Source organism: Cupressus sempervirens, chromosome 8, assembly GCF_028749045.1.
Source record: "Cupressus sempervirens isolate cs-2001-9-10 chromosome 8, ASM2874904v1, whole genome shotgun sequence".
Taxonomy (NCBI): Eukaryota; Viridiplantae; Streptophyta; class Pinopsida; order Cupressales; family Cupressaceae; genus Cupressus; species Cupressus sempervirens.
In genome coordinates this window covers 452,879,139-452,903,038 of record NC_143125.1, presented here as the reverse complement: position 1 = coordinate 452,903,038, position 23,900 = coordinate 452,879,139, and the positions used below count along the sequence as shown (strand labels likewise).

Sequence of the window (23,900 nt, the reverse complement as noted above, 5' to 3'; positions counted from 1 at the left end):
CTTCCAGAGTCTTAGTTCCGAAGATGGTGCCACTTATCTTTCCAGAACAACCCTCTCGTACTAAAGTCATAGATTTGAGGTACCAACCAAAATGTGCTCATAAAGTAGGGGTACAAACACCCCGGGGTCCATAAGTAGTCCATCCGGTTGCTCTTGTGATACAACCAGTAGGAGAGGAGAAAACTGGGAAAATTCACACCTTAGCATGACGACACTAGCTAGTACCGATGGGGCTATGACAAACACGGTCCTGGAGGAAGTGGATAGGTTACTCGAAGAGGAAGGCATGGTGTCTTCACCCCTAGCGACAGCTACTGAGGAGCAAGTTGAGATACAAAGTGAGCGCGAAGAACCACTAGACACAACATCTTTTGCAGCCAAGGCCAAACTATTCCTCACTGAGCTTCATGCCATGGAGCATTCTACTTGGAGGATCATGCAATAGGCCAGGGCTCTGAATCTGGAGACCATAATCATCACAACAGAGGCGTTGGCTGCCTTTATGCATACTGACTGCTACACAGATTGGGAACTACTGGAATAGGGTGGCTATTCAGCGAAGGACATGGCTACCACATGGACGAGCAGCTCTATCATTTCTATGAGACAGGAACAATCACCTCTTTTGGAGACACTGACAGCAATAGAGGTTGCCTTTTGGGGAACCTTTTTGAAACTTCAAAAGGAGAAAAACCTAGCTAAAGTCTAGGAGCTAGAATGAAAGAGTCTTAAACAGCAACGAGCAGCGGAGAAAGCTGCTATGCAGGAAGCCTAGAACAAAGAAAAACCTGAGTTGGAGAGCCAGGTTGCCATGACAGAAGCTAAAAAGATGGACGTGCTATGGGTATTGCAAGGCGTTTGGACAAAGTAGAAGATAGCCGAGCGAGACTTGCAACAGCTAAGGGGAACTCTGAGCACAAGGATGTCCTCCCATCCTCCTCGAAATTACAGTTTTTGTTTCATGTTCTAAAGTCATCTTCTTTTTTTTGGGGGGGGAATAGATGTAGTCGGAATACTTGTTATGTTTAGTGCTTGTTAAAGCTAGTCGGGTTGGGTAGTTAGGTGGTGAGGAAATGCGTCAGTTGGTGTCCAACGAACTGACCGTCTATAAATACTTGGAACATTGGTAATGTGCTCATGTTGGTTTTTGGTATTAATAAAGAAATCATTTCCTTGCCTACTGGTATTGTGGTATGAATGGTATGTTCTAAGTTGCACTTCATATGTATCAATTGGATTATTCTATATATTTGTGAGAAAGTGTGTGATATTTTAATCTATAGTGATCCCCTATTGAGTCAATCTTGCTTGAACTGTACTTGCAACTCTACTGATGAAGGTATATGGCTCTATTGTTGCTTGGTCCTCGGTGGAAAGGTGGGCATGCTGGGGTTTGAATTAGTGGCCGAGGATCATTGAATGTGGGTCTTCCCATTACTAAATTATCATTGTGGCTGTTGGTCTCTCCATTGTTGGGAACATGATTCCTCATCTCCATCAAACAAGTGATTGCATCAAAATCCCTTTGCCCTCCGCTCGCCGAATTGGCCAAGATGGCCAAAATGCTTGGATCTGGCTGAGTGTCTCCCGTTCTATCTAGTGAGTGTTGTCTTTTACTTTGATAGACTATATAAACTTATCTCTTTCTGTTCATAAACTTCAACCTTGTAGGCTGGCAAGGGTCAAGGCTTTGATACCGCTGAAATATCCCAAGTATGCAATGGCAAGAAAGATATGCCAAAACACAATATGCTTGGAAGGAAATAGCTACAATCTTAGATTCATATAAACACTTGGGTACAGTTAGAACAATCAAGCATTTTGACCTGCAAACAATGGTCCGCTTTGGGAAATGCAGAAAGATCAATGATGTTTGGATTGGTGGGAGCTTGAAATATATGTCTGGTCCTATGATTACTATGATCTCAACTGCTGTCGTCTGATTGCTGATGGGATGTGGGATGTCTCTTGTCCTCCTTTGAGCTTGATAACGACCAATGATGGATACTCATGTGGTGCTAATATAGATGATGTCGTGACTACACCACATGTTTATGCTGCTGATAATTTGCATACCACTGTTATATGCTGCAGTCCTTGGTCTGATTCTAATGTAGGTTGCAGCCCTTGTATGATCTGATATGTCAGTATCAATGAAGTATATCCTTTGTTTTATGGGATCACAGCCCAAATACAATATATGTAATGTTGGAGTAGATTGCTGTACAATCTGAGATACAGTATTTCTGAAGTGAGTTGATCACACCCCAAACACAATTTACGTATCACTGAAATGAAATGGCAAGCAATTGCTATAAAGGTCACTGCACCTCCCATATGAGCTGATTGCTGTGTACTATGGAGGTGTTGTTGATTATCACAGCATATGGTGAAATAGTACAGTGTTGATTTGTCTCCGCCTTGCCAATATGGTCTCTGCTAAGAGACATCACCAAATTGATATCAATAACAGATGAGGGAGGATATTCCACGTCAGAACTCCAACTGGGAAGTGCAAATTGGAAATAATGTGATTGATGATTGTAAAGACTACAAGAGACCGTTATTTACACAAGGTTGCTCACCTCCACAAGATGCTAGTTGGTCAGGCATACATTTGAAAAGAGTGACCCAAGCCTGGCGTCACAAATTTTAAACAAGATTGGGTCTCATTGTAATGTGTAAAAAGAAACACGCCCAAAGATTGCTCAGGGATCAAATGGACCATAACCAGGAGATCGCTAATAGGATTCAAATGGAGAGGGGGACATGACAATGTGTATTGACTACCATGCATTGAATAAGAAGACTATTAAGAATAGATATCCAGTTCCTTGGATTGATGAATTATTGGATGAACTCATTGTGCTATTGTCTTTGCAAAAATAGATCTTAGATTGGTTTGCAATCAGATTAGAGTTTAGGAGCAGTTGATTTCCAAGACTTCTTTCAGGTGTCATTATGGATCCTATGAGTTCTGGTTACGCCCTTTGGGTTTACCAATGCATTGGTCATGTTCTAGTCCTGCATGAATTATATTTTCAACAAGCAGTTGAGGAAATAAATGCTTGTGTTTTTGATGATATATACAATAAAACATGGTAGCAGAAATTGAAACTTCTTGTTGAAGTCTCGAGTATTATGGAAGCACAATTTGCTCTATATGAAGGATTCCAAATGTGAATTCAGGAGGACAGAGATTTTGTACTTGGCCACATTATTAGTGGATTGGTGGTTTAGGTGCATTAGGAAGAGATCTGGGCAAATTCTAGATTGGCCACCACCAAAGACACTCTAGGAGCTGTGAGGATTCTTTGGTTCATGTAGTTATTACAGGAGTTTGTTAAGGGTCTTCCACATCTTGGGGCTTCCCTAACAGATTTTACCAGGAAAGGAGTATTTAGGTGGACAGATGAGGCACGATATGCATGTGGTTGGTCAACTAAAGGAAGTTATGAGTACTTGCCCCATTCTTGCATTACCAGATTTCACCTAGTCCTTAGTGCTGGAATTTGATGGTTCACGAGAGGAAGTTGGGGCAGTCTTAATGCAGAATAGGCACCTGATCTTCCACATCTTGGGGCTTCCCTAACAGATTTTACCAGGAAAGGAGTATTTAGGTGGACAGATGAGGCACGATATGCATGTGGTTGGTCAACTAAAGGAAGTTATGAGTACTTGCCCCATTCTTGCATTACCAGATTTCACCTAGTCCTTAGTGCTGGAATTTGATGGTTCACGAGAGGAAGTTGGGGCAGTCTTAATGCAGAATAGGCACCTGATCGCTCATGAAAGCAGGAAACTCAGACATGCATACATTAATATAGACACAAAATATATAGATACATCTTAATATTTATTTAAATATATTTAATTGCATTCACACGAGTATATGTATGTAAATCATAGTTCCAAGAATCATGGCGATTCAACCAATTCACGTGATTCGGTGATTCGATTCAAGCCAAATGATTTTTTGTGAATCGGTGAATCGAATCAGTGATAAAGGGTTTATGAAATAAGTTACTAAATTTCAAGGGGAAAAAAATTGCCGATTCGTGGCCGTTCGATTCCGATTCATGGCCAATTCACAATTTGATTCGGCCTTGCCGATTCTGATCCGATTTTGATTCTTGTTGCTTTGATTTAAATGTATTTAAAGAATATATAAATGATAATTTACCAGATTTCAATGTCTAATGTCAAATCAATACAAAGAAAGAAAAGGATTAAAGACAGTAAAAGTAAAAAGTGAAGTATTACAATTTGTATGTCTAATTAGTAGTAATTACCCAAACTGTAGAAATAAAATTGATTGTTCATTATGTCCCACAAATGTTAGGCCCCATTGTGTGTGCTGTTTATTGACATCAAGTTTCTCATTCAAGATGCTGCTATATACCACATGGCCATGAATTCCCCGCAACACTGCATGTGACACCACGTGGGTCATCGTATAGTGGATATATGACCTGTCGATACACAAAGCTCTGGCCTTTCGAGATTGTTGCGGTCCTTCATGAGAAACCCATGATAAAAGTGCAGTTAAAAAGTGAGAAGTGGTTTGTAGTGGTGTAGATTTCATCCATGTTCCTCATTGAGATGAAAAAATATGCTGAGGGGCTGGCAGGGATCCGCAGGGAACTTGGTCACTAGGTGAACCAATCCAATTCAGGTTTTATTTTAGTTGGACCTGGCGTCTTTTACAAGGCAAATGCAGGCCTTGTCAGGTATAATTTTCTTCTTAAAGGAGCTCTTCTTAGTCAGCCTGGTTCACAAATATTTTGGCCTTCTTAAAGAATCTTAGTAAAGTAGTACTTACGTTTTTGGCTTTTGGCTCAATTAAGCAATTTTCTTTGGATCTTTTTAATTTTTATTATATTATTATTTTTACCTGATGGAACTGATCTTTTAACCTATCTGCATTTATTTGTCCTTTATACATGCAATGAATGGTTTGACAGGCTGGATTCATCAATCTTTGATTTGTGAGAGTACTTGAACTGGTAATGACATTGTGGGCAGCAGTGTCATTATTACTCCTGCTGTACTTAAGATATGTTGAGGCACTGCAGTTAATAGAATTCAAAAAAGTTGGCTTATGTAGTCATCAAGTCCCCTTTTGAAATTGATTTATTGGCTGTTATAGTGCGGTCGATGTGACTAATCTTCAAATTTTTGGTGTAACTTACAACTTCTTGTTCCATATGATGTTATGTCCTATATAAATGGTATTGTGTCAATTGGTAATAAAAATGTCTTCAGATATTAAACACACATCACCCCATTCAAATGGAGACCCTTTTTTTCTTTTTTCTTTTTTAGGGTTTTGTTTAGGTGTTTTTATTTCAGCCTCCGGTCTCTTGCCACTACAATGTTTAGGAGTGCAATCCAAGAGCATTATTAAAAGTGAAAGGAAGAAAGCATGACCAAGAGTATTTTGATACTACAGAATGGTTCAAATAGGCCAAGGGACGAAGATGAACAGTTTCTGAAGTTAATTTTGACAATTATTTTATACTAAATTTCATGCGTCCGAATTTGATTGTGTGATTACTTTTGCATCAATGCTTCGGATCACACTTTGTGATCCCTCATGATGTTCTCTTTCTCTTATCCTAATGATGGATCATAGAGAGTGATCTGAAATGTTGATGCAAAAATAATCACACAATCGAATCCAGAAGCATAAAATTTAGTTTCATATGGATTGTGGAAATCTTCTTGTTCTTAATTATTTTATAGGAAAAATTACTTCTGTTTTTGCTTTTTCAAAAAGTTTCATTTTTGCCACTGGTAGGTCAATTAGGATTTTCTTTTTTATCGCCTACTTTTTTACTTTTTTTGGAATTTTATTTTTTGAAGTTTCTATTTTTAGAAGAGGCCAAGGATCATAGAGAGTGATTTGAAACGTTGATGCAAAAATAATCACGCAATTGAATCCAGAAGCATAAAATTTAGTTTCATATGGATTGTGGAAATCTTCTTGTTCTTAATTATTTTATAGGAAAAGATAACTTTTTCTGTTTTTGCTTTTCCAAAGTTTCATTTTTTCCCTTGGTAGGCCAATTGGGATTTTCTTTTTTATTGCCTAATTTTTACTTTGTTTGAAATTTTCTTTTTTGAAGTTTCTATTTTTAGAAGCCAAAGGTTGCAATTTTCAAACAAGGAAAAGCATGGGAAGTTTTGGATTTCAATCTCATGAATTCATGGAGATTAGTCCTCATCAAGGTACCAAGTCCTCATAGACAAGGATTAAAAGAATTTGAAAATTTGACTAAGGCATGGCAGAGTCCTGTTTGCAAGATCAAGTTCACCTAGGGTTGGAAGAAAAATTGAGAAGTATGAGGAAATCCCTCATGTCATGGAGAAGTCTGCCCAAGACTAGGGGGAAAAAATATTAATTGAAAATTTCCTCAGTTCCTACAAAGTCTGCCTAGTCATAAGGTTGTTGACAATGGAAATTTTCTTAAAATCTAGATGAAGTTATCTTTGCCCAACTTGTGATGGCTTGGAAGTTTTGGTTTGTTAAATAAAATATGAAAAATATCCACAAGTTGACACTAAGTTTGCCCAATGTAATGTTCTGAGGGCGAACTCGGTTTGAAGGCGATCTTGTGTTGAATACAATATTGGCCCAAAGGGGATCTCTATCTGGAGGCAATCTTGACCCGAAGGGGGATCTCTATCTAGAGGCAATCTCGATCCGAAGGCAATCTTGGCCCGAAGGGGATCTCAAACCGAAGGCAATGACTTATTGAAGGGGATCTCGACTTGAAGGCAATGACTCCCCGAAGGGGATCTCAACTTGAAGGCAATGACTTCGTGAAGGGGATCTTGATCCGAAGGCAATGACTTCCCGAAGGGGATCTTGACCCGAAGGCAATGACTTCTCGAAGGGGATCTCAACCCTGTAGGCAGTGACTTCTCGAAAGGGATCTCGATCTGAAGACAATTGCTTTGATACGGTGCCTTTACGCCAATGAGTTTGCCATTGTTGACTTTATGCACAGATGATTCCAAATGATCAATGATATTAAATATGTAGTCCAGATTGCAAGAACAATGGATGCCAACAGAATTGGGGAAGTTCTACAAACAATATTTATAACTACAAATGAAGATGGTGCACGGATTTGCCAAGTAATGTAGAGAATCGGAATAGGGTGAGGGTTGAATCCCATCAAAACCGCACTAGCTAAGTAGGAAAGATCTTTCACTTCCGAAATGGCGAACAACAAAGAATTCCAACAAGAATTTGCAATACAAAGAAAATAATCCAAATCGCATGCCAACTGCTACCTTCTTGTTGTGCTTAAATACCCTTTGGAGGAACTCCCTAGGGTTTACAAAGATAGTCGATGGCAACACCTAGGAAAACAAATAAAATAAAAATGGGTTTGAGATATACTAAATCAATCGGAACCACAAATATAAATATTATTAACTTGGAGCCTATATTTATTTATTAAAGTAACTAATTAATGGTCCTTTTATTATATTATTTAAATTCTGGGACTAATTAATTAATTAATTAAATTAAATTATTACATTAAAATTTGGTGACATGACACCCAAGTCTAGGGGCATTGAATTTGTGCAAATTGTTGGAGAACTCCTTGGTTGAGCATGAAGTCCCTTTTGTTAAAGATATAGTACTTGCATGAGAGACCATTTATACTTGTGGTGATCTGCTCGGAGTTTTCTTAGAAATATACTTGTGATGATGGACCTTGACATTCTTGTTTCTCTGTTTTGTTTCGGAGCTGCGAAAATGTTTTCGTCTTCTTTTCGTAGGTTCTTTTTAGGAAGAGGTTCAACATTTGTCTATTATTGTTTTTGTCCAGACATCGTATGACTCTCATATCATGCTCAAGCTGTGTCTATTGTGTTAGAGATGTTTTGTTGTTGTTCCATATCGTGAGCTGTGTCTCTATTGTGCTCCAACTGTTACATATTGTGTTTGAGCTATGTCTTTTAATCGTCCGCATAGTTCTATTAGGTGGCTCGTAGTTGTGAGGTGGGGCATTGGCTAAATAGCCGAAGATTTGCACCTTGGTAAGTGCTCCCCATTTTTCCAGCACTGCTCGTTTGATCTGACAATCCAGTCCTTCCGTTTTGCCAGATTCCATCCAATCACTCTGTCTAATCAAATTTGTACAACATTCTATTAAAATGTAATGTTTTTAGCAAATATTTATATGAAAAGTTATTAATATATAACTTTTTAAATTAATGATTAAAATAATAAAATGTTCTATTTTACTATTAAATGATTGTATATTATTTTTTAAAATTGTATACAATCTAGTTTATAAATTAAGAAATATTATTACTTTTGTCTATAAAATGAATATTTTGATCTATTTTATTTATTTAAATATTATAATTAGATTTTTTAAATAATTGTTTTAGTAATTTATGAAAAAATTCAAACAAAAAATAATTACTTTTGTAGAGTATTTTATGATTTTCAATTGTCTTTTACTGAATAATGGTAGAAAAGTAAAAGTAATAATTATATTGTTATCTTTTGTAAACAAATGAATAATAATAATGTTAATAAGATATGTTTGATAAGAAATTATTTAAAACTTATTTAAAATCTTTGTTGAAATTAAATAATAATAATGATAATAAGATATGTTTGATAAGAAATTATTTAAAACTTATTTAATATATTTGTTAAAATTGTATATTTTTATATTTCAACTATGTTGAAACAATTTATATTATCGTTTTCCATGATTTTAAATTTCTTTTCTTATTTTACAATAATATATTGTAATTTATTTTAGAATGTTTCATTTGCCAATTTAAAACAATAATAATATATAATATAGTAAAAATCTAATTATAAATATTAGTTTTAATATGTTCAAAAATATGTATTATGAATACTAAGGAGATTACATTCTTCCTAATATAACTTATATTTGTAATAAGAATAAAAAGTTAAATATAAACTTATATTTTCTCTTAAAAAATTAATAAGATAATTTAAAAAAAAAATCAAACCATTTCATTTATTTCATAGAAAATCAGAACTTTATTACTCAGTATTATAAATATAAATATAAAATTTTTAAATATATTTACTTTTAGCAAACTTCAAACCTTCTTTGATTTTCTTTGGTTCTTTAGTGAGTAACATTCTTCCTTCACTTTATATCTTTAAATATTCATATATTTTGTTACAAAATTTCGACTCATTTCATTTACTTCATACTTAAAAAATAGAACATAAATATCATAAATATAAATATAAATTTCTTTGATTTAATATTAAAAGTACTTTAAATTTTTCACTTATTCAATATAAGTCAATCAAAAATCATAATATCTTCTTCCAACAATATATTTAAATTTTGTAATATATTTATGATTAAAGATATTTGAAAATTTTAATTTTTTAAAAGTTTATCTTCTTATTATATTTATTTTATGGACAAAAAATAATAATAATATTTCGTAATCTATAAATAGATTTTATACATTAAAATGTGAATATACAATAATTTGACATCAAAATAGAAGGACATTTTTGTTATTTTAAATTATTAACTATATATATATAACTTGATCATATTAAATATTTGCTAAAGCTATCATATTTTAATACAGTGTCATATCGAATTTGATTAGATAGAGTAATTGGACGGAATCATGCTGAAAAGGAGGACTGAGATGTCAAAATGGATGGGTAGAATAGGGCAAATTGGGGGCACTTTCTAAGGTGCAAATCTTCAGCTATTTAGCCAGTGTTGTGAGGTGGCGCCTTGTGTCAATAGTTCTTGCATTAATGGTAGCAAAATGTACACAGTAACAAACTCTTCTTAGTTCTTGGTGGAGTCCCTTTAGTTATCGGGAAGCCTACTTGACATACACTCATTGCAAGAGAAAGGGTCTTGAGAAGGCATATGCAATAGTATCGTTTCTATTCTTAGGTTTGTTCGAGGGCATTACTCTTTGATTCTTTTGTTACAAGAAGTTTTGTTCAAGAGTATGTATTCTTTTGTTATACTTTCAATTGGTGTAAGATCAGGACATATTTTGTAAGCCCTTTTTTTGTCAGTTGTATTTTGGGATATATGCTTTTGAAAGCCTATCATCTAGTATATATCCCAAATTATATACCAAGATGAAAAATGCAGATCAAGAGATGAATTTCACTATTTGGAGCCAAGTTAAAGATGGAAAATTGTGATGTCTTAACCCATTGGAGATCACCAAGCACCTAGAGAAAACTCGAAGTTCAAAAGAGGATAAGGCAAAGTTTTAAAGGGAAAATGTTAAGTTTATGCATAGAAAAGAAAGTCAAATCACTTAGGAGGCAATGGTGAAAATTGCCTAAGTATGGGAAATTTCTTGAAAACTAGACCTAAAAAAGCATTTCCAAAGATGATAGTAGGTTTGATGCAAGCTTGTACAACCCTAGATTTCTAGAGATCAAAGGAAGGAATCTAAATAGTAGAAGGAAAAATGTCATTCATAGATGAGGACCAAACACAACCAAGGACTTCGTCACCTATGAAGGATTTCATGATAGGAAAAATGGATGGACAAGGGAAGATTTCAAAGGTATCTTCTAGATTTCAAAGTCCACACTGAGAAGCCCAAGATCTCGGATCAAAGATAAAGAAGAGCATTCAAACAAGATAAAATTTCGAGTTCAAGGAGGTTTAAAGATATGCAATTTGGAAATATTTTTACAAAATCCCAAATTCTCGAAATTGGAGGAGAATCGATCAAAGCTAACTTGATTCAAAGAGATAAGCATGCTAAGGTGACACCCACTTGTCTCCACCAATCATATAATTTCATGCCTATGATGTCCATGTTCACTAAATATGCTACCAAGGGAAGTATAAGGGGTGCTTTCTTCTAGAAGAAAACACTATCTAAGTTTTTCATTTCCCATGGGTTCTCATTGAATAGTCATTGTAAACCCTGACTAGGGTGTAGTTGTCTAAATCTTGGTTGATGATCTTAAATTGATCTTGGCCCTTAATTTTTTTTGATCTCCTATATAAACCCTAGTTGTCTCATTGTGAAGGGAGGATTTAGAGAAATTGTTGTAAAAAAAACTTAAGTAAATTTATCGTTCAATTCAAAGTTGAAAAGCTTGGACTATAATTACTTGACCGGTCCAATTTTTTTGGAAAACTCATAATTGCCAAAAACTTGGCCAGAAAATTGGCACTTTTATCGAACATCTTAAAATATATAATTTCTTAAGATATTCTTAACTACACATACATATAAACCAAAATCGTAGAACACATACTACTTTTATATTCTAGATAGAGTGGAAAAATATTTTATAAATTCATTGATTCAATGTATTTTACAGTTTCAAAAAAGAAAAGAAAAGTATTTTACAGTTTAAATACAATGCAAAATATAAATAATAAATGTATTTTATAAATAGTAAAACTAAATACGATATGTATTATAACTGAAATATAATTTATAAATTCAAATGATAAATATCAAATTCCTATGTAAAATTTAAATAAATATTATATAGTCATATTTTAAAAATAAACAAATATTTAAAATCAAATTGCAAATATTTAATAAATAAAAAAGTAAAAACCTGAAAACTGCTGTTCCTTTTTGCCTCCCAAACATCCACTCTTCTGTTATCTCATCCAATCAGCTTCTCTATTGCCATCTTTGCATCAATCACCCGAGACTCCAGTTTCGTGGGCTGTCGCTAAGCTTTTTCACTTTCGTGGGCTGTTGCTAAGTTTTTTCGCTTTCGTGGGCTGTCCCTAAGTTTTTTCACATTTGTGGGCTGAAACAGTGTGGATATGAATAGACCAAAAGTTAAAAAAAGTGATAACTCGTCACCCAAAAAGCCCCTGAAACTGTACTTTAATTTATTTTTAAAAATTTAATTGTCTTTGTATATGCTGTGATTTTCCCATTTTAGCCATGAGGCTTTGACGAGTTTTTACTAGTTTTATCACTGCACGAATTACAGTAACGTGGTTTTGAGTTTTTGGGTGATTGAATCGACAAGCCCAGGGCTAAGTTACCTATTCAGGTTTTGGGGACGAGTTCGGGTTCGAGTTCGGGTTCATGGATTCGGACTAAAAAAAATTTCCCATTTGGATTTGTGAGTGTGTGTGCACATTATATATACAAAAAAACAAGAGAAATGTGCATAATTGCAAAACTTAGTCATTTGTATGAATATATGTTGCTTGATCATTGATCAATGCTAAATGTCAAAGATAAATGTCAAATACCCGCACATTAATCTATGTCCATGATTGCAAAGGAAATCATACTTTGAATTACTAAATAGCAAATGAAATTTTAAAACAAAACAATGAGGGATGAATTGCTTCATCCCCGGCTGCAACCATATCTAGATCCTCAGTATTGGAACAAACAATCCCTACAACCTTCTCTTAAAATTTGCAAAATGGGCACACCAAAATGAGAGATTAGATGAGTTGAAATGTTTTTTATTAGGCTCCTTCTAATTAAAAAAAATTAAGAAAAACATTATTTTAAGTTATCTTATTTCATTTTTTGAACCCTACTGCTGTGGGTCCTCCTGGGTTTGCCTGGATCCATGCCAGCAAGGACCCGGACGGACCCACAGTTTGAAATCCGGACCCTGCCCAGATCTGCAGCCATGCCAACTCAAACCTGAATCCAGGCTGCAGGGTGCGAACTCGGTAACAGAGGTCTGAGGACTGACAATATTTCCATGTGATTAATGATATATTGCCACATTTTTTAACCATGGTTCAATTTTTGGCAAATCTAATATCTTTTGCAAATTGCATGGTTTTTTGTGTGACTTAAAGTAGATTTTATTCTTATGTTAAATTGAATGACGATTTGATGAGCATTTTTATTTTTGTGGAATCGATATATTCATACTTTTGATAGTTGAACAATTCTCAGCTATTCTGTAAGGTTAGTCTGAACCTGTGATAGAAAATTTAATTTCCATTATTGTATTTATTGTTCAAATGCTTTTGAATATATGTGATGTGAAAATCCTTAGAATACCTTTGAAGATTGCACCATTCTTGAGTATTTGAATTTGGCGAAGCAAGGATAGATTTCAGATTCCATTTTTTGGAGTCCTCTCTAGAGTTCATAGGATTGGTTCATAGAATTAGTTTAGTGTTAGAATTATCTTCTGAAACCCTCTTCTTTAGATTTTATTTATAAAATCTTCACGAGAGTTAAAATAATTAATAATAGAATCAAAATAATTATAAAAAAAGGAAATTCAAAAGTTGAATGATAAAATCTTGAATAATCACCTTAGTGCCTGTGGAGCTTTCCAACAAATCATCCTACTGTGAGAGTCTATCCTAAACAACAAAATTCGCATGTGTTTGGAACCTTGGAGTTGTCTTTGTGATCACACAGTCTGTTTAGCACATTGAAGATTTTTACCAAGAGAGGATAGAGTATCCTTGCCACTTGGTATTGAAACTTTAAAAAATTGAATAATTGTATTAACCAAATACTCAAATATATAGAGTTTACAAAAGTTTTTAACAAAAAAGAAAATGTGAAGTTGTCTAAATATAGGTGATGAAAAATAATCTAATCAAGACAACTCAAAAATAGAACTTAACTGATCGTTAACTAAGATTCTAAAATAACGAGCTGAAAACAGCAAGAATTTAGGATAATAAAAATAGTCTAATACCCTCCCTTGATGGTCATTCTATAACTGCCCAACTTGCATAAGAAAATCTGCTTATCATAAAGCATAGTAGGCCGACTTCTCTTCAGAGTGCTCTGCAATAGGAGCCTGCTGCCCAGACTCTTCCTGGTTGGTCTTTTGATTGACCAACCAATTTTCACAGAACGTTAAGATATGACCAAGCCTCCCACAATAGTGACATGTGATTTTCTTCTGGAAACGTTCCTCAGATGCGTATAGTCCTTTCTGCTAAGTGGACACGCCTTTGCCTTTATCTGTGGTAGTAAATGCTTGTTCCATACTGACCATGTTATTGCTGCTAGAAAATTGTTGTCTCCACCTAGTTTGCTAAGACAATTTATTGCACAACTCATCAAATTTCAAATCACATTAGTGGAGGTAATGTTGAGTGTCTCAATAAATTATTTGTAGGAGCATGACAAACTTTTTAGCATAATCACCATCATGCCCTCTGCCATCTTCCAACTGGTGGTCTCTAGTTGATCATGTATATCTGTGATCTTCATAAGATGCTCCTGTGGAGTCATCTTCTCATTTATCATGAGGGAAAGCAACACTTCTATAGAAAGAATGCTTAATTCTTTTTAAATGTCTCTTGAAGACTCTTCCAGTGATCCCAAATCTCTTTAGCTCTCTTGCTTGATGCCGCGTTTGGAAGCATCTCTTTGGTAATTGATAATTTCTGCAGCATAACTGCCTCTTGGTTCCACTCATCAAACTTGTTTTGGTTGTTGCCCACTATTGTAGTACGAGTAGTGGTACCTAGAACAACTGCATCCAAACACATACTAAAAAATTGAAAGCATCATTTGCTTCCATATATTATAGTTCTTGCCATTGAAGCGTTGATTGCCTTCCAATATGATATTGGTCAGTGACACCATCCCTGCCGTTTTCCAATTAGGTTATCTTCTCACAAAATTAAAAGATCTGATTTTTCTGCCAAAAACCTTCAGTGAACAACTGGCACAAACTTTGAGGCACTGCTCACAATTTTCGCTGAAAACCTAGAAATTTTTGTGCAAATCCTTGGTTGCAGAAAAATTATCAGCGAAACCTAGAAAATGGTAAAACTTCCATGTGGCAAAATCACGAATTTCACACGAGTAGAAATTATGGCTTTGTTAAAACCCTTGGTAATTTGAAAAGGTCGCATAGGGAAAAAAAAATGTTTAGAAAATTGCTCCACAAAGCTTTCATGAACTCCAGGAAATTCTCCAATGCATTTTTTTTTATAAGAACAAATCTGGAAATTACATCCAAGTAGAAGTGCATAAAAAAATTAATGCCTTGTCACTTGCTCTGATACCATGAAACTCAAAAACTGAATAATTTTATTTAACTATATACCTGAATATATAGAATTTACAAAAGCTTTTAACAAAAAACTAAAAAGCAAAAAGCAAAGTCATCTTATTATAGACAACTAAAAATAATCAAATCAAGACATAAAAATTAGAACCTAAATGGCCATTAACTAAGATTCTAAAATAACGGGCTAAAATAGCAAAAATCCAGAATACTAAATTAGTCTAATAGGTATTTTATTCTGTGTTGACATTGTGATAAAAAAAACACCAATATGTCCTTACAATCATAATCTGACAAGAAGGAGGCCACTATTGTAGTACAAGTAGTTGTACCTAGAACAACTGCATCCAAACACGTACTAAAAAATTGGAAGCATTGTTTGCTTCCAGCTATTATAGTTCTTGCCATTGGAGTGTTGATTGCCTTCCAATATGATGTTGGTCAGAAATGCCATCCCTGCTGTTTTCCAATTAGGTTATCTTCTCACAAAATCGAAAGATCTGATTTTTCTGCCAAAAACCTTCAGTGAACAACTGGCACAAATTTTGAGGCACTAGTTCTTGCCATTGAAGCGTTGATTGCCTTCCAATATGATGTTGGGCAGCGACGCCATCCCTGCCGTTTTCCAATTAGGTTATCTTCTCACAAAATTGAAAGATATGATTTTTCTACCAAAAACCTTCAGTGGACAACTGGCACAAACTTTTAGGCACTGCTCAGAAAACAAACCCCCTTGCAGAAAACAAATCGATTTTTTTCCAAAATAATGCAAAATTCAGAAACCACAAATTTTGCTGAAAACCTAGAATTTTTTGTGCAAATCCTTGGTTGCAGAAAAATTATCAGCTAAACCTAGAAAATGGTAAAACTTCCGTGTGGCAAAATAACAAACTTCATACAGGTAGAAAATTATGGTTTTGTTAAAACCCTTGGTAATGTGAAAAAGTCGCATATGGAGAAAAAATGTTTAGAAAATTGCTCCACAAAGCTTTCATGAACCGCAGGAAATTCTCCAATGCATTTTTTTCTTCATAAAAACAAATCTGGAAATTACATCCAAGTAGAAGTGCATAAAAAAATTAATGCCTCGTCACTTGCTCTAATACCACAAAACTCTAAAAAACTGAATAATTGTATTTAACCGAATACCCGAATATATAGAATTTACAAAAGCTTTTAACAAAAAACTAAAAAGCAAAAAGCAAAGTTATCTTATTATAGACAACTAAAAATAATCAAATCAAGACATACAAATTAGAACCTAAATGGCCATTAACTAAGATTCTCAAATAACGAGCTAAAATAGCAAAAATCCAGAATACTAAATTAGTCTAATAGGTATTTTATTCTGTGTTGACATTGTGATAAAACAAACACCAATATGTCCTTACAATCATAATCTGACAACAAGGACGCCCCTCTTTCTGCTAGTTATTGAATTTTCAGATTTTTTTATTTTTCTTTAAGAAATAAATACATAGTTGTTTTTGAAGTAAATTGAAGCAGTCATTTTTCAGGATTTGTTTACCTTCTTCCCATTCACAATCTTCTGTTAGAACTAGAATTTTGCACTGAAATGAGCCAAGTAGATAAATAGTAAAGATCTTATACCAAGGCTAATGGTACTACAGAGCAGATACACACTTGTATATTGACAGTTAAAAACTTTTCACACAGCCTCCTTCATGATGGCCGATTTGATTGCAAGACATTTGTTTTAGTCCAGTGAGCACATGTGGTTGGTCATTCATTGCATGTCAGCAAATTTTAGATGGCATCTATAGGGTTCAGTCTTATACCCGCTAGATCTGCTTGCTAGATTTGTACCGCCATTTAAACCAATTAGTCTAAAATCACCAATCAGTCAAGGTTGTATCTATAACATTGGTCTGGTTATGGAAACATATGTGATTATCAGTTTTTTTTTTCAAAAATATCGTTGATATTTCGGGTATAGCCAAGCAATAAGCATAAGACTAAAGTTGTGAAGGCTTCAAAAGTGAGGTCAATGAGTTAATAGCCTAGTATGTGTGTGAGAGGGTGTAAATGATAATCTTGGGAGGAATATGACCCAGTGTTATTCTTTGGAAGGAATAGTGTGTGATGTGCTTTGCTTGCTTAAAGTATTGGGTTCTTAACTTGCTCAGATATCTTGGTCATTGGAACAGAATGAGGAAAGTTTGATTATGATAACTGTAAATTTTTCAATTTGGTTGTTGACAGAAGATTCTATTTTGTGGTAATAATTATGAGTCTCTGTAGGGGCTAGCAATGGTGATGCACAAACAAGGTGAAGATACTGCCATGGTAGAAATACTGGAGAAACGTTTACAGAAAGCAATAATGAAGCAGCTAGATAAGGAAGCATATAACATGAGGTTACTATTAGCACATGCATATATTTTGCAGGTAATACATTTGAGAGTTTTTCACCTACTGGCTACTTGCCCGAGTTATTTGAGTAGATACGTACGCGTGTGCTTGCAAAGTGGCATTGTGTGTGTTTGCATTTATAAACAGACCATTTCGAATTTATTGTCATTTTAAGTATAAAGTGTTACTAATAAAACAAGCCTCCTTTTTATTTGGTTTTGATGAGCTGTCACAATCATCACCTCAGTTTGCAAATAAAGCAGAGATCTGATGTTGTTTGATCTGCAGGGCAATCTGGAAGAGGCTCTGAATCAGTATCAGGACTTGGTTGATCAAAAACCTAAAGATTTTCGACCTTACCTTTGTCAGGTTTGTGTGCTAAATTTTTCCTTAAAATCTTAGCATTGGAAATATAACTTCCAGAGAATTACTTTTTAGCAGGACTATAAATCTTTTAAGATTCATTGAAAAGGCAGTGTTATTTACAATAAATTAGCTTTGACATTTTATGTTAACACTTCTAGGCATGGAATCTGGCAACATGTACAATAGAATTATGCTGACAGGACCCCGAGTTGAGAATATTTTATTATTGTGCATACATCAGAAAATTAACAGCAGGAGTAACTGAATTTCAAGGATTTTCTTTTAAAATTATAATGTTTATTTTGCAAGTACTTTGCACATGGAAAAAGCTTGAATTAAAATTTCAAAAATTCATTCTTGCTTGAAGTGCTTCAGTTGCATATCTAGCTTGATAAAGCCAGAGGTAAAACAGTTTAGATGCCACAAAATCCCAGATTAGATCTATGCATACACGGACTTTGTATATGTACTAATTACTACACTTAGATGCCCCTTATGCCCAAGCTTTACTGAAGATTCTTGTGTTGAAATTTAGACTGATTTCAAGGATTCTAACCAGAAAAAAGTGCGTTTTTGGTTTCCTTTTTTGATACAAACATTGGACCTCAGGAAGATATTTTCTTTTATGCTTGATTGTAGAATAATCAACTTATAACATGTTTTTTAGATATAAGATTCGGGGTTATATTAAAATACAAAAATCAACCAATATCCTGCAGTTGAAACCCTAGTTGAGAGTTGCAGGTGGAAATCAATGCACAAGCCAAACCGTAACACATGCAGATAAAAGCTAATAATAAACCTTGCCATATGCCTGCACAGCCAGCTTACAAATGCGAATAGCAGACTTGGAGGAATTACGAAAAACCTAAACAACTGATGCCAAAACTGTAAATCAACAGAAAGAAACTATTCCCGTAGTGGGGACACACCCTAACATGCCATGCAGGACACACCATGACTACTGGCAGCCAATCAGTTTGTAATATTTACTAACTGAATAATTCACAATATAATCACCTCCCATCTTTGTCTGTCATCTTGTAACATTGAGAATCAGACAACTCATCAAGGGTGAAGACAAAAGGGATACCTTATTCCATATGTCTGCAGGTCCAACTGAATCCTAGTTTCCCAATGGTCAATATCAACCGTGGATTCTTGATCTTTTTGAAGTTAATCATGATTGAGCTTCCAAATTTTGTTGCTATTAAGAACATTGTGCTCATCAGATCTTTTGGATAAAACTGCATTAAAGAATAAATTTTAAATAAGAATTTGACACAAAAAGTTTTTTTTAACAGTTTTATCTTGAAGATATTTACAAACAGCTATGGTCTTTGGAAATAAAATATTTATATTGTGGTCATGCTAACTCTGGATTGGCTGACAAGGTTTGTATTTCCATTAAGCAATCTTTTAGAAGTTTACAGTGTCCTCTTTTTCTAATGCCCTAGATTTTTCCCCAAATTTGAAATTCCAAGTAACATAAGAAATGATAAGAGTTACTGAACACAATGAACACCATCATAGAAACATCCATAACAAGGAATTAATTAATGACACAATTGCATAGGGTCAGCACCCAAACGTATACAAGGTAGGGTGGAGAGTTTAAAAGCGGGAGCGTCAACACATAGCCCCAAGAATGGCTTGTGCGGAAATCAATCCTCTCATGAAGACAAGGAAGTTGACTTGCCAGGTCAATGTCACATGACGGCCAAACTTTTCCTGATGTGTCCCTATGAGAGCACTCATTGCATGCATACCAAATGCTTGTTATTATTTGTTTTCCCTATTTTTTATTTTAATTATGTTATTACTTGAATTTATCAACTCTCCAATGGTTGTCCCAGTGGCCTCTTTGTGCTTTGGTCCCCTATCAAAAGCCACTCCCCAGTTTTGGCTTTGTATGGTAAATTGATGTTGTACTGAACAAAGGAGATGAAAGCTCCTTGTATAGATTTAGAAAGATGATGTTTCTAAAAGAAACAACTGTGAACTAAAGATGAAAATAGAAACTACCTAAACCAAAGATAAATTAAGATGGCCATTAAAGAAACATTATAATATTCTAATAGGCTCTACACCTATCCCAAGCTCAAAGCAAGATTGAAATTACAATAGCACAATACAAGATCTCATAACACATTGTTCAATTTCATATTATGTACTTGTCAGCAATAATCATGACACTCGCTCGATTGGTTTCAAACCAACAGTGCGTATTTCACATCGATTCCACAATGATTTTCACATGCTGTATCAATTGTAATATATCGATATCCATATTCCTATTCCAAACTGAGATGTGACATATATTTATCCAATTGTCTCAAGGCCGGACATGAAGACCATTCATCCTAAAATCACCAAAAATTTGAACTCAACGGATAAAACGTAGAGAAACCCTTTGGTTCCCTTGCACTCCCATGCATCCTTCATCCCAAAAATGCGACTGATTTCACAAAATATAGTTTCGAATTAGAAAAAAGGTGGCATAATGGTTACAAAATCCTCATATGAAACCCCAAATTGGGTAAATATACAAATCTCAAACAAAAACAGTTGTACAAACTAGAATCATGTTTAAATTCATCCAATAGAATATTTCCAATGCTTTTTTAACAATTAAATTGAAGAGCAAAGAATAAATGAAGGGAAATCTACCTCAACCAAGTGAACACTCAAAAATCTAGAAATTGCAAAATACTCCACAAGGCAAAATGAAAATCGAAAGACAAGTAGAAATAGATGAGAGCAAGCCAAGGAACCAATATCCACATAATTTCTCCAATCTAATTTCCCACTCCAAGCCAAATTTTTACAACTAAGCGAACACTCAAAATTGTAGAAATTGCAAAATACTACACAAGACAAACAAAATCAGAAGGCAAGTAGAAATAGATGAGGGCAAGCCAAATAACTAATATCCACAAAATTTCCCCAATCTAAACTCAATCCAAGCCAAATTAAAATTTCCAGCAAGAGGGTTTTGTGCTTCAGTTAACCACCATTGGGGATAATATAGGCATACTCAAACCTATAGAGCTAGGTGAAGTTGATACTTGGTACCTGCTATCTCTAAAACATTCACATGCCAAGTATACTTCCTCATCTATATCAAATTATCAATAAATCTAAACTTAGGGTTATCCTTGCACATGATGGCTACTGTAACTGTAATTACACATTTTTTTCCCAAGCAAATCATTAGCATTGTGGTATTGCATTGTACCTTTCTAGTGCATTGCAAATATATCACTTATTTTTTTATGGCTGGATCATTAAAAAAGATAATGTATCAATAGGCTTTATTTCCAAGCAAATCACTGATAGTGTGGTAGCGCTTTGTACCTTTCTAGGGCATTGCAAATTATTGCACATTCTTTAATGGATGGACAATATGTGGTAGGTAATTTGCAATTTGGCTGTCAAATCCTTTCAGTGCTGTGTTTTTTAAAATTAGCTCTATGTCAGAATGTTGGAACTTCGAAAATATTTGCACGGTAATCTATCTATTTTCCAAAACTTTTGATTGTCATGATTAAATAATTGCATTTTTGGCTCTATTAAAATAGCTGTGTGATTGGCAGGGTATTCTGTACAGTGTCTTAGGTAAGAACGATGAAGCTGAGGAAAGGTTTCAAAAATATCGGAAGCTTGTTCCAAAAGATTTTCCAACTCATGACTTTCTAGATAGGATCATGATATCAGCAAAAACTGAAGGACGTAAGCGTTATGAAGAAAGAAAAGAGGAGGAAGAACTTTTAGCACAAGGCAAAACGCCTTTGAGGCCTATGCAACAACCTAATATAGGTGAGGCTATTCAAGCCTTAGCAGAGAATGAAAGTAACATAGGTGAAGAAATTCATGACGTAGCAAAATCTGAAAGTAATCAAGCTGAAGACGCTGAAGGTTTGCCAGGATCTCAAAGTAATAGAGATGGAAATTCTGAAGATTTTCAAGAATCAGAAAGTGATATGGATGGAGATTCCAACGATTTCACAGGATCTGAAAGGAGCAAGGGCCTAGATACCCAGGATCTAACAGAAACTGAAAGAAAAGGTTGAGTAACTGTTGATACAGCAGGTGAGTTTTAATGACAGGCTGGTTGTGAGGCAGTATTTAAATCTGGGAATGGGTGATCTTCTTCTATCTGGCATAAATTTCTTTACAAAGATCACCAATCAAATAGTGCTTTTCCAAATGGGAAGTCTGTAAAGAAGAGGTCTTCACTATGAAACAGCGAGAGTTACTTTATTTCAGGAAACTCATTACATGACATTATCTTGGATATAGAGCAGGGGTTGTATCCACAGTTCCTTATTTTCTCTGTTCTAAATTTTTGGTTTCAATTAAAATTAAAATTTTCATCGCTATGCAATCCTTGTGGATAACAACTCTCCTCAAAATTTATGCTTTCACAAATATCTTTCATTTACAGTCATGTTGCCGAGTCTTTTTGCATTAAATGGTGGATAATTGTTGCATCTAGTAGACACCACTACGGGTCACTACAGCTTTTTCAGTTTTTATACTATTACCAACTGGCATCTTTGGCATGCATCCATGCTAATTAGTTGACTAGACTGAGCAATTTTGAATTGCGTGTTCTGCTCCTCATGGTCCAATTGTTATTATTTTGATATTTCCTTTCATCTTATACTGGGTTACAGATCCTCCGTTATATGTATAAAGAACGCCTTCTTACGGAATCTATTGTCCAGACAGTTGTTGAATCTGGGAAGAGAGGTTCTTTATGAAATCGATGCTGCTTGGCTATGTTTGAATAAACTTGGTTTAAAAAAAATCTACATATTCAAACTAATGAGTGAGAAGCTTCCCAAATCTAAGAGGAGAGTTGGTCTTTCTTTTTGTGCAGGTCTTTCTACCTTGCTTTCAGTTTAAATTAGTTTCTGGTTTTAATCTGCATTATATGTTTTGAGTCTTTGTATGGCTTAACTTCTGTCGTGTTCTGCACAATGTTACAGTTAATTTTTTAACTCATTTTTCTATAGTAAATTTTCCTCACAGTTTTCGTTTGGAAGTTTTAAAGAAATTCTAACTTACATCAGAATCTTATTATAAATCTCTGTTCAGATTTCTTATGATAAAAAGATTATTTTAGTTTTTTCTTTACTTATTCTATTTGGAGTGCTCTCATTCTAGTCTTTAATTTTTCTTACTTCTAGAGAGGACATGAAATTTTAAATTTTAAATCCTCAGCGCTGCTCTCATTCCACCTCCAACAGGCCTGGAATTTGACGGCCGCCTCTACCTGTCAGTTTAGTTAAATTTAAATTTTATAAATTAGAAACTATTAAATATAAATTACTAATATATAAAAATCTTTATGACTAATTTATAGTTCTAAATTAGTAATATATATAAAAATCACAAATAAAAGAAACAAGCTTCTAAATTCATGTGTTATTAAAAAATCTTTAATATGAATATATGATAAATAATATAAAAACATATATAAAACACAGTAATATTGTAAATTATTAAAAGTAAAATTTCCAAAGTTCATTATATTCTATTTTAAAATGATTTTAAATTAATATAAATATATAACAATCAAAATAGAGACATAATAAAAAGGAAACTTTTCTTATAGAAATATTTACAATACATATATATTATACATAGTATAAAATCACATATATATTATTAAACAAAATCATAAATTGTCCATATGTTATACATATTTTGTAAAATCACATCTTACATTCTTCTCTCATTCTGATGATGGATCATAGGGTGTGATCTGAAACGTTGATGATTAAAAAACATACACAATCAAACCTAGAAGTAAAATTATCATTAATAATGGATGGTGAAAATCTGATATTATTAAATATTAAAGATTTAGTAATAAATTTAATTGTCCTATTGACAGATTTTTAAAAATCTAGCCAATCAATTGATATGGTCTAACAAAATTTCCTGTTATATACGATTCAAAAGGAATAATAATTCTAGCCCTTATTATTAATGTATTAATAATTCTTATATCACTGGCTGCATTGCACCTTTTTCTCCCACCGATTAGCACTGCTTTTATTTCGAAATGCCATTAGTGAATGATGTACCATCATTTGTTTTCCTTCTTACAGTTGCCTCGACCTTTCCATGG

At 34.1% G+C, this 23,900-nt stretch overlaps 1 protein-coding gene across 1 annotated transcript in view; it reads left to right on the top strand.

Annotated features, from left to right (window-relative positions):
- The window catches only part of LOC149543172 (uncharacterized), a 52,279-nt gene extending 30,139 nt beyond the window's left edge, over window positions 1–22,140 (top strand). The window contains exons 2-4 of the mRNA XM_089798061.1: window positions 17,282–17,428; window positions 17,681–17,761; window positions 21,355–22,140. Coding sequence (XP_089654187.1) covers window positions 17,282–17,428; window positions 17,681–17,761; window positions 21,355–21,831 — 705 coding nt within the window. The 3' untranslated portion in view covers window positions 21,832–22,140. The remainder of the gene's footprint in view (window positions 1–17,281; window positions 17,429–17,680; window positions 17,762–21,354) is intronic.
- The last annotated feature ends 1,760 nt before the right edge of the window (window positions 22,141–23,900 follow it).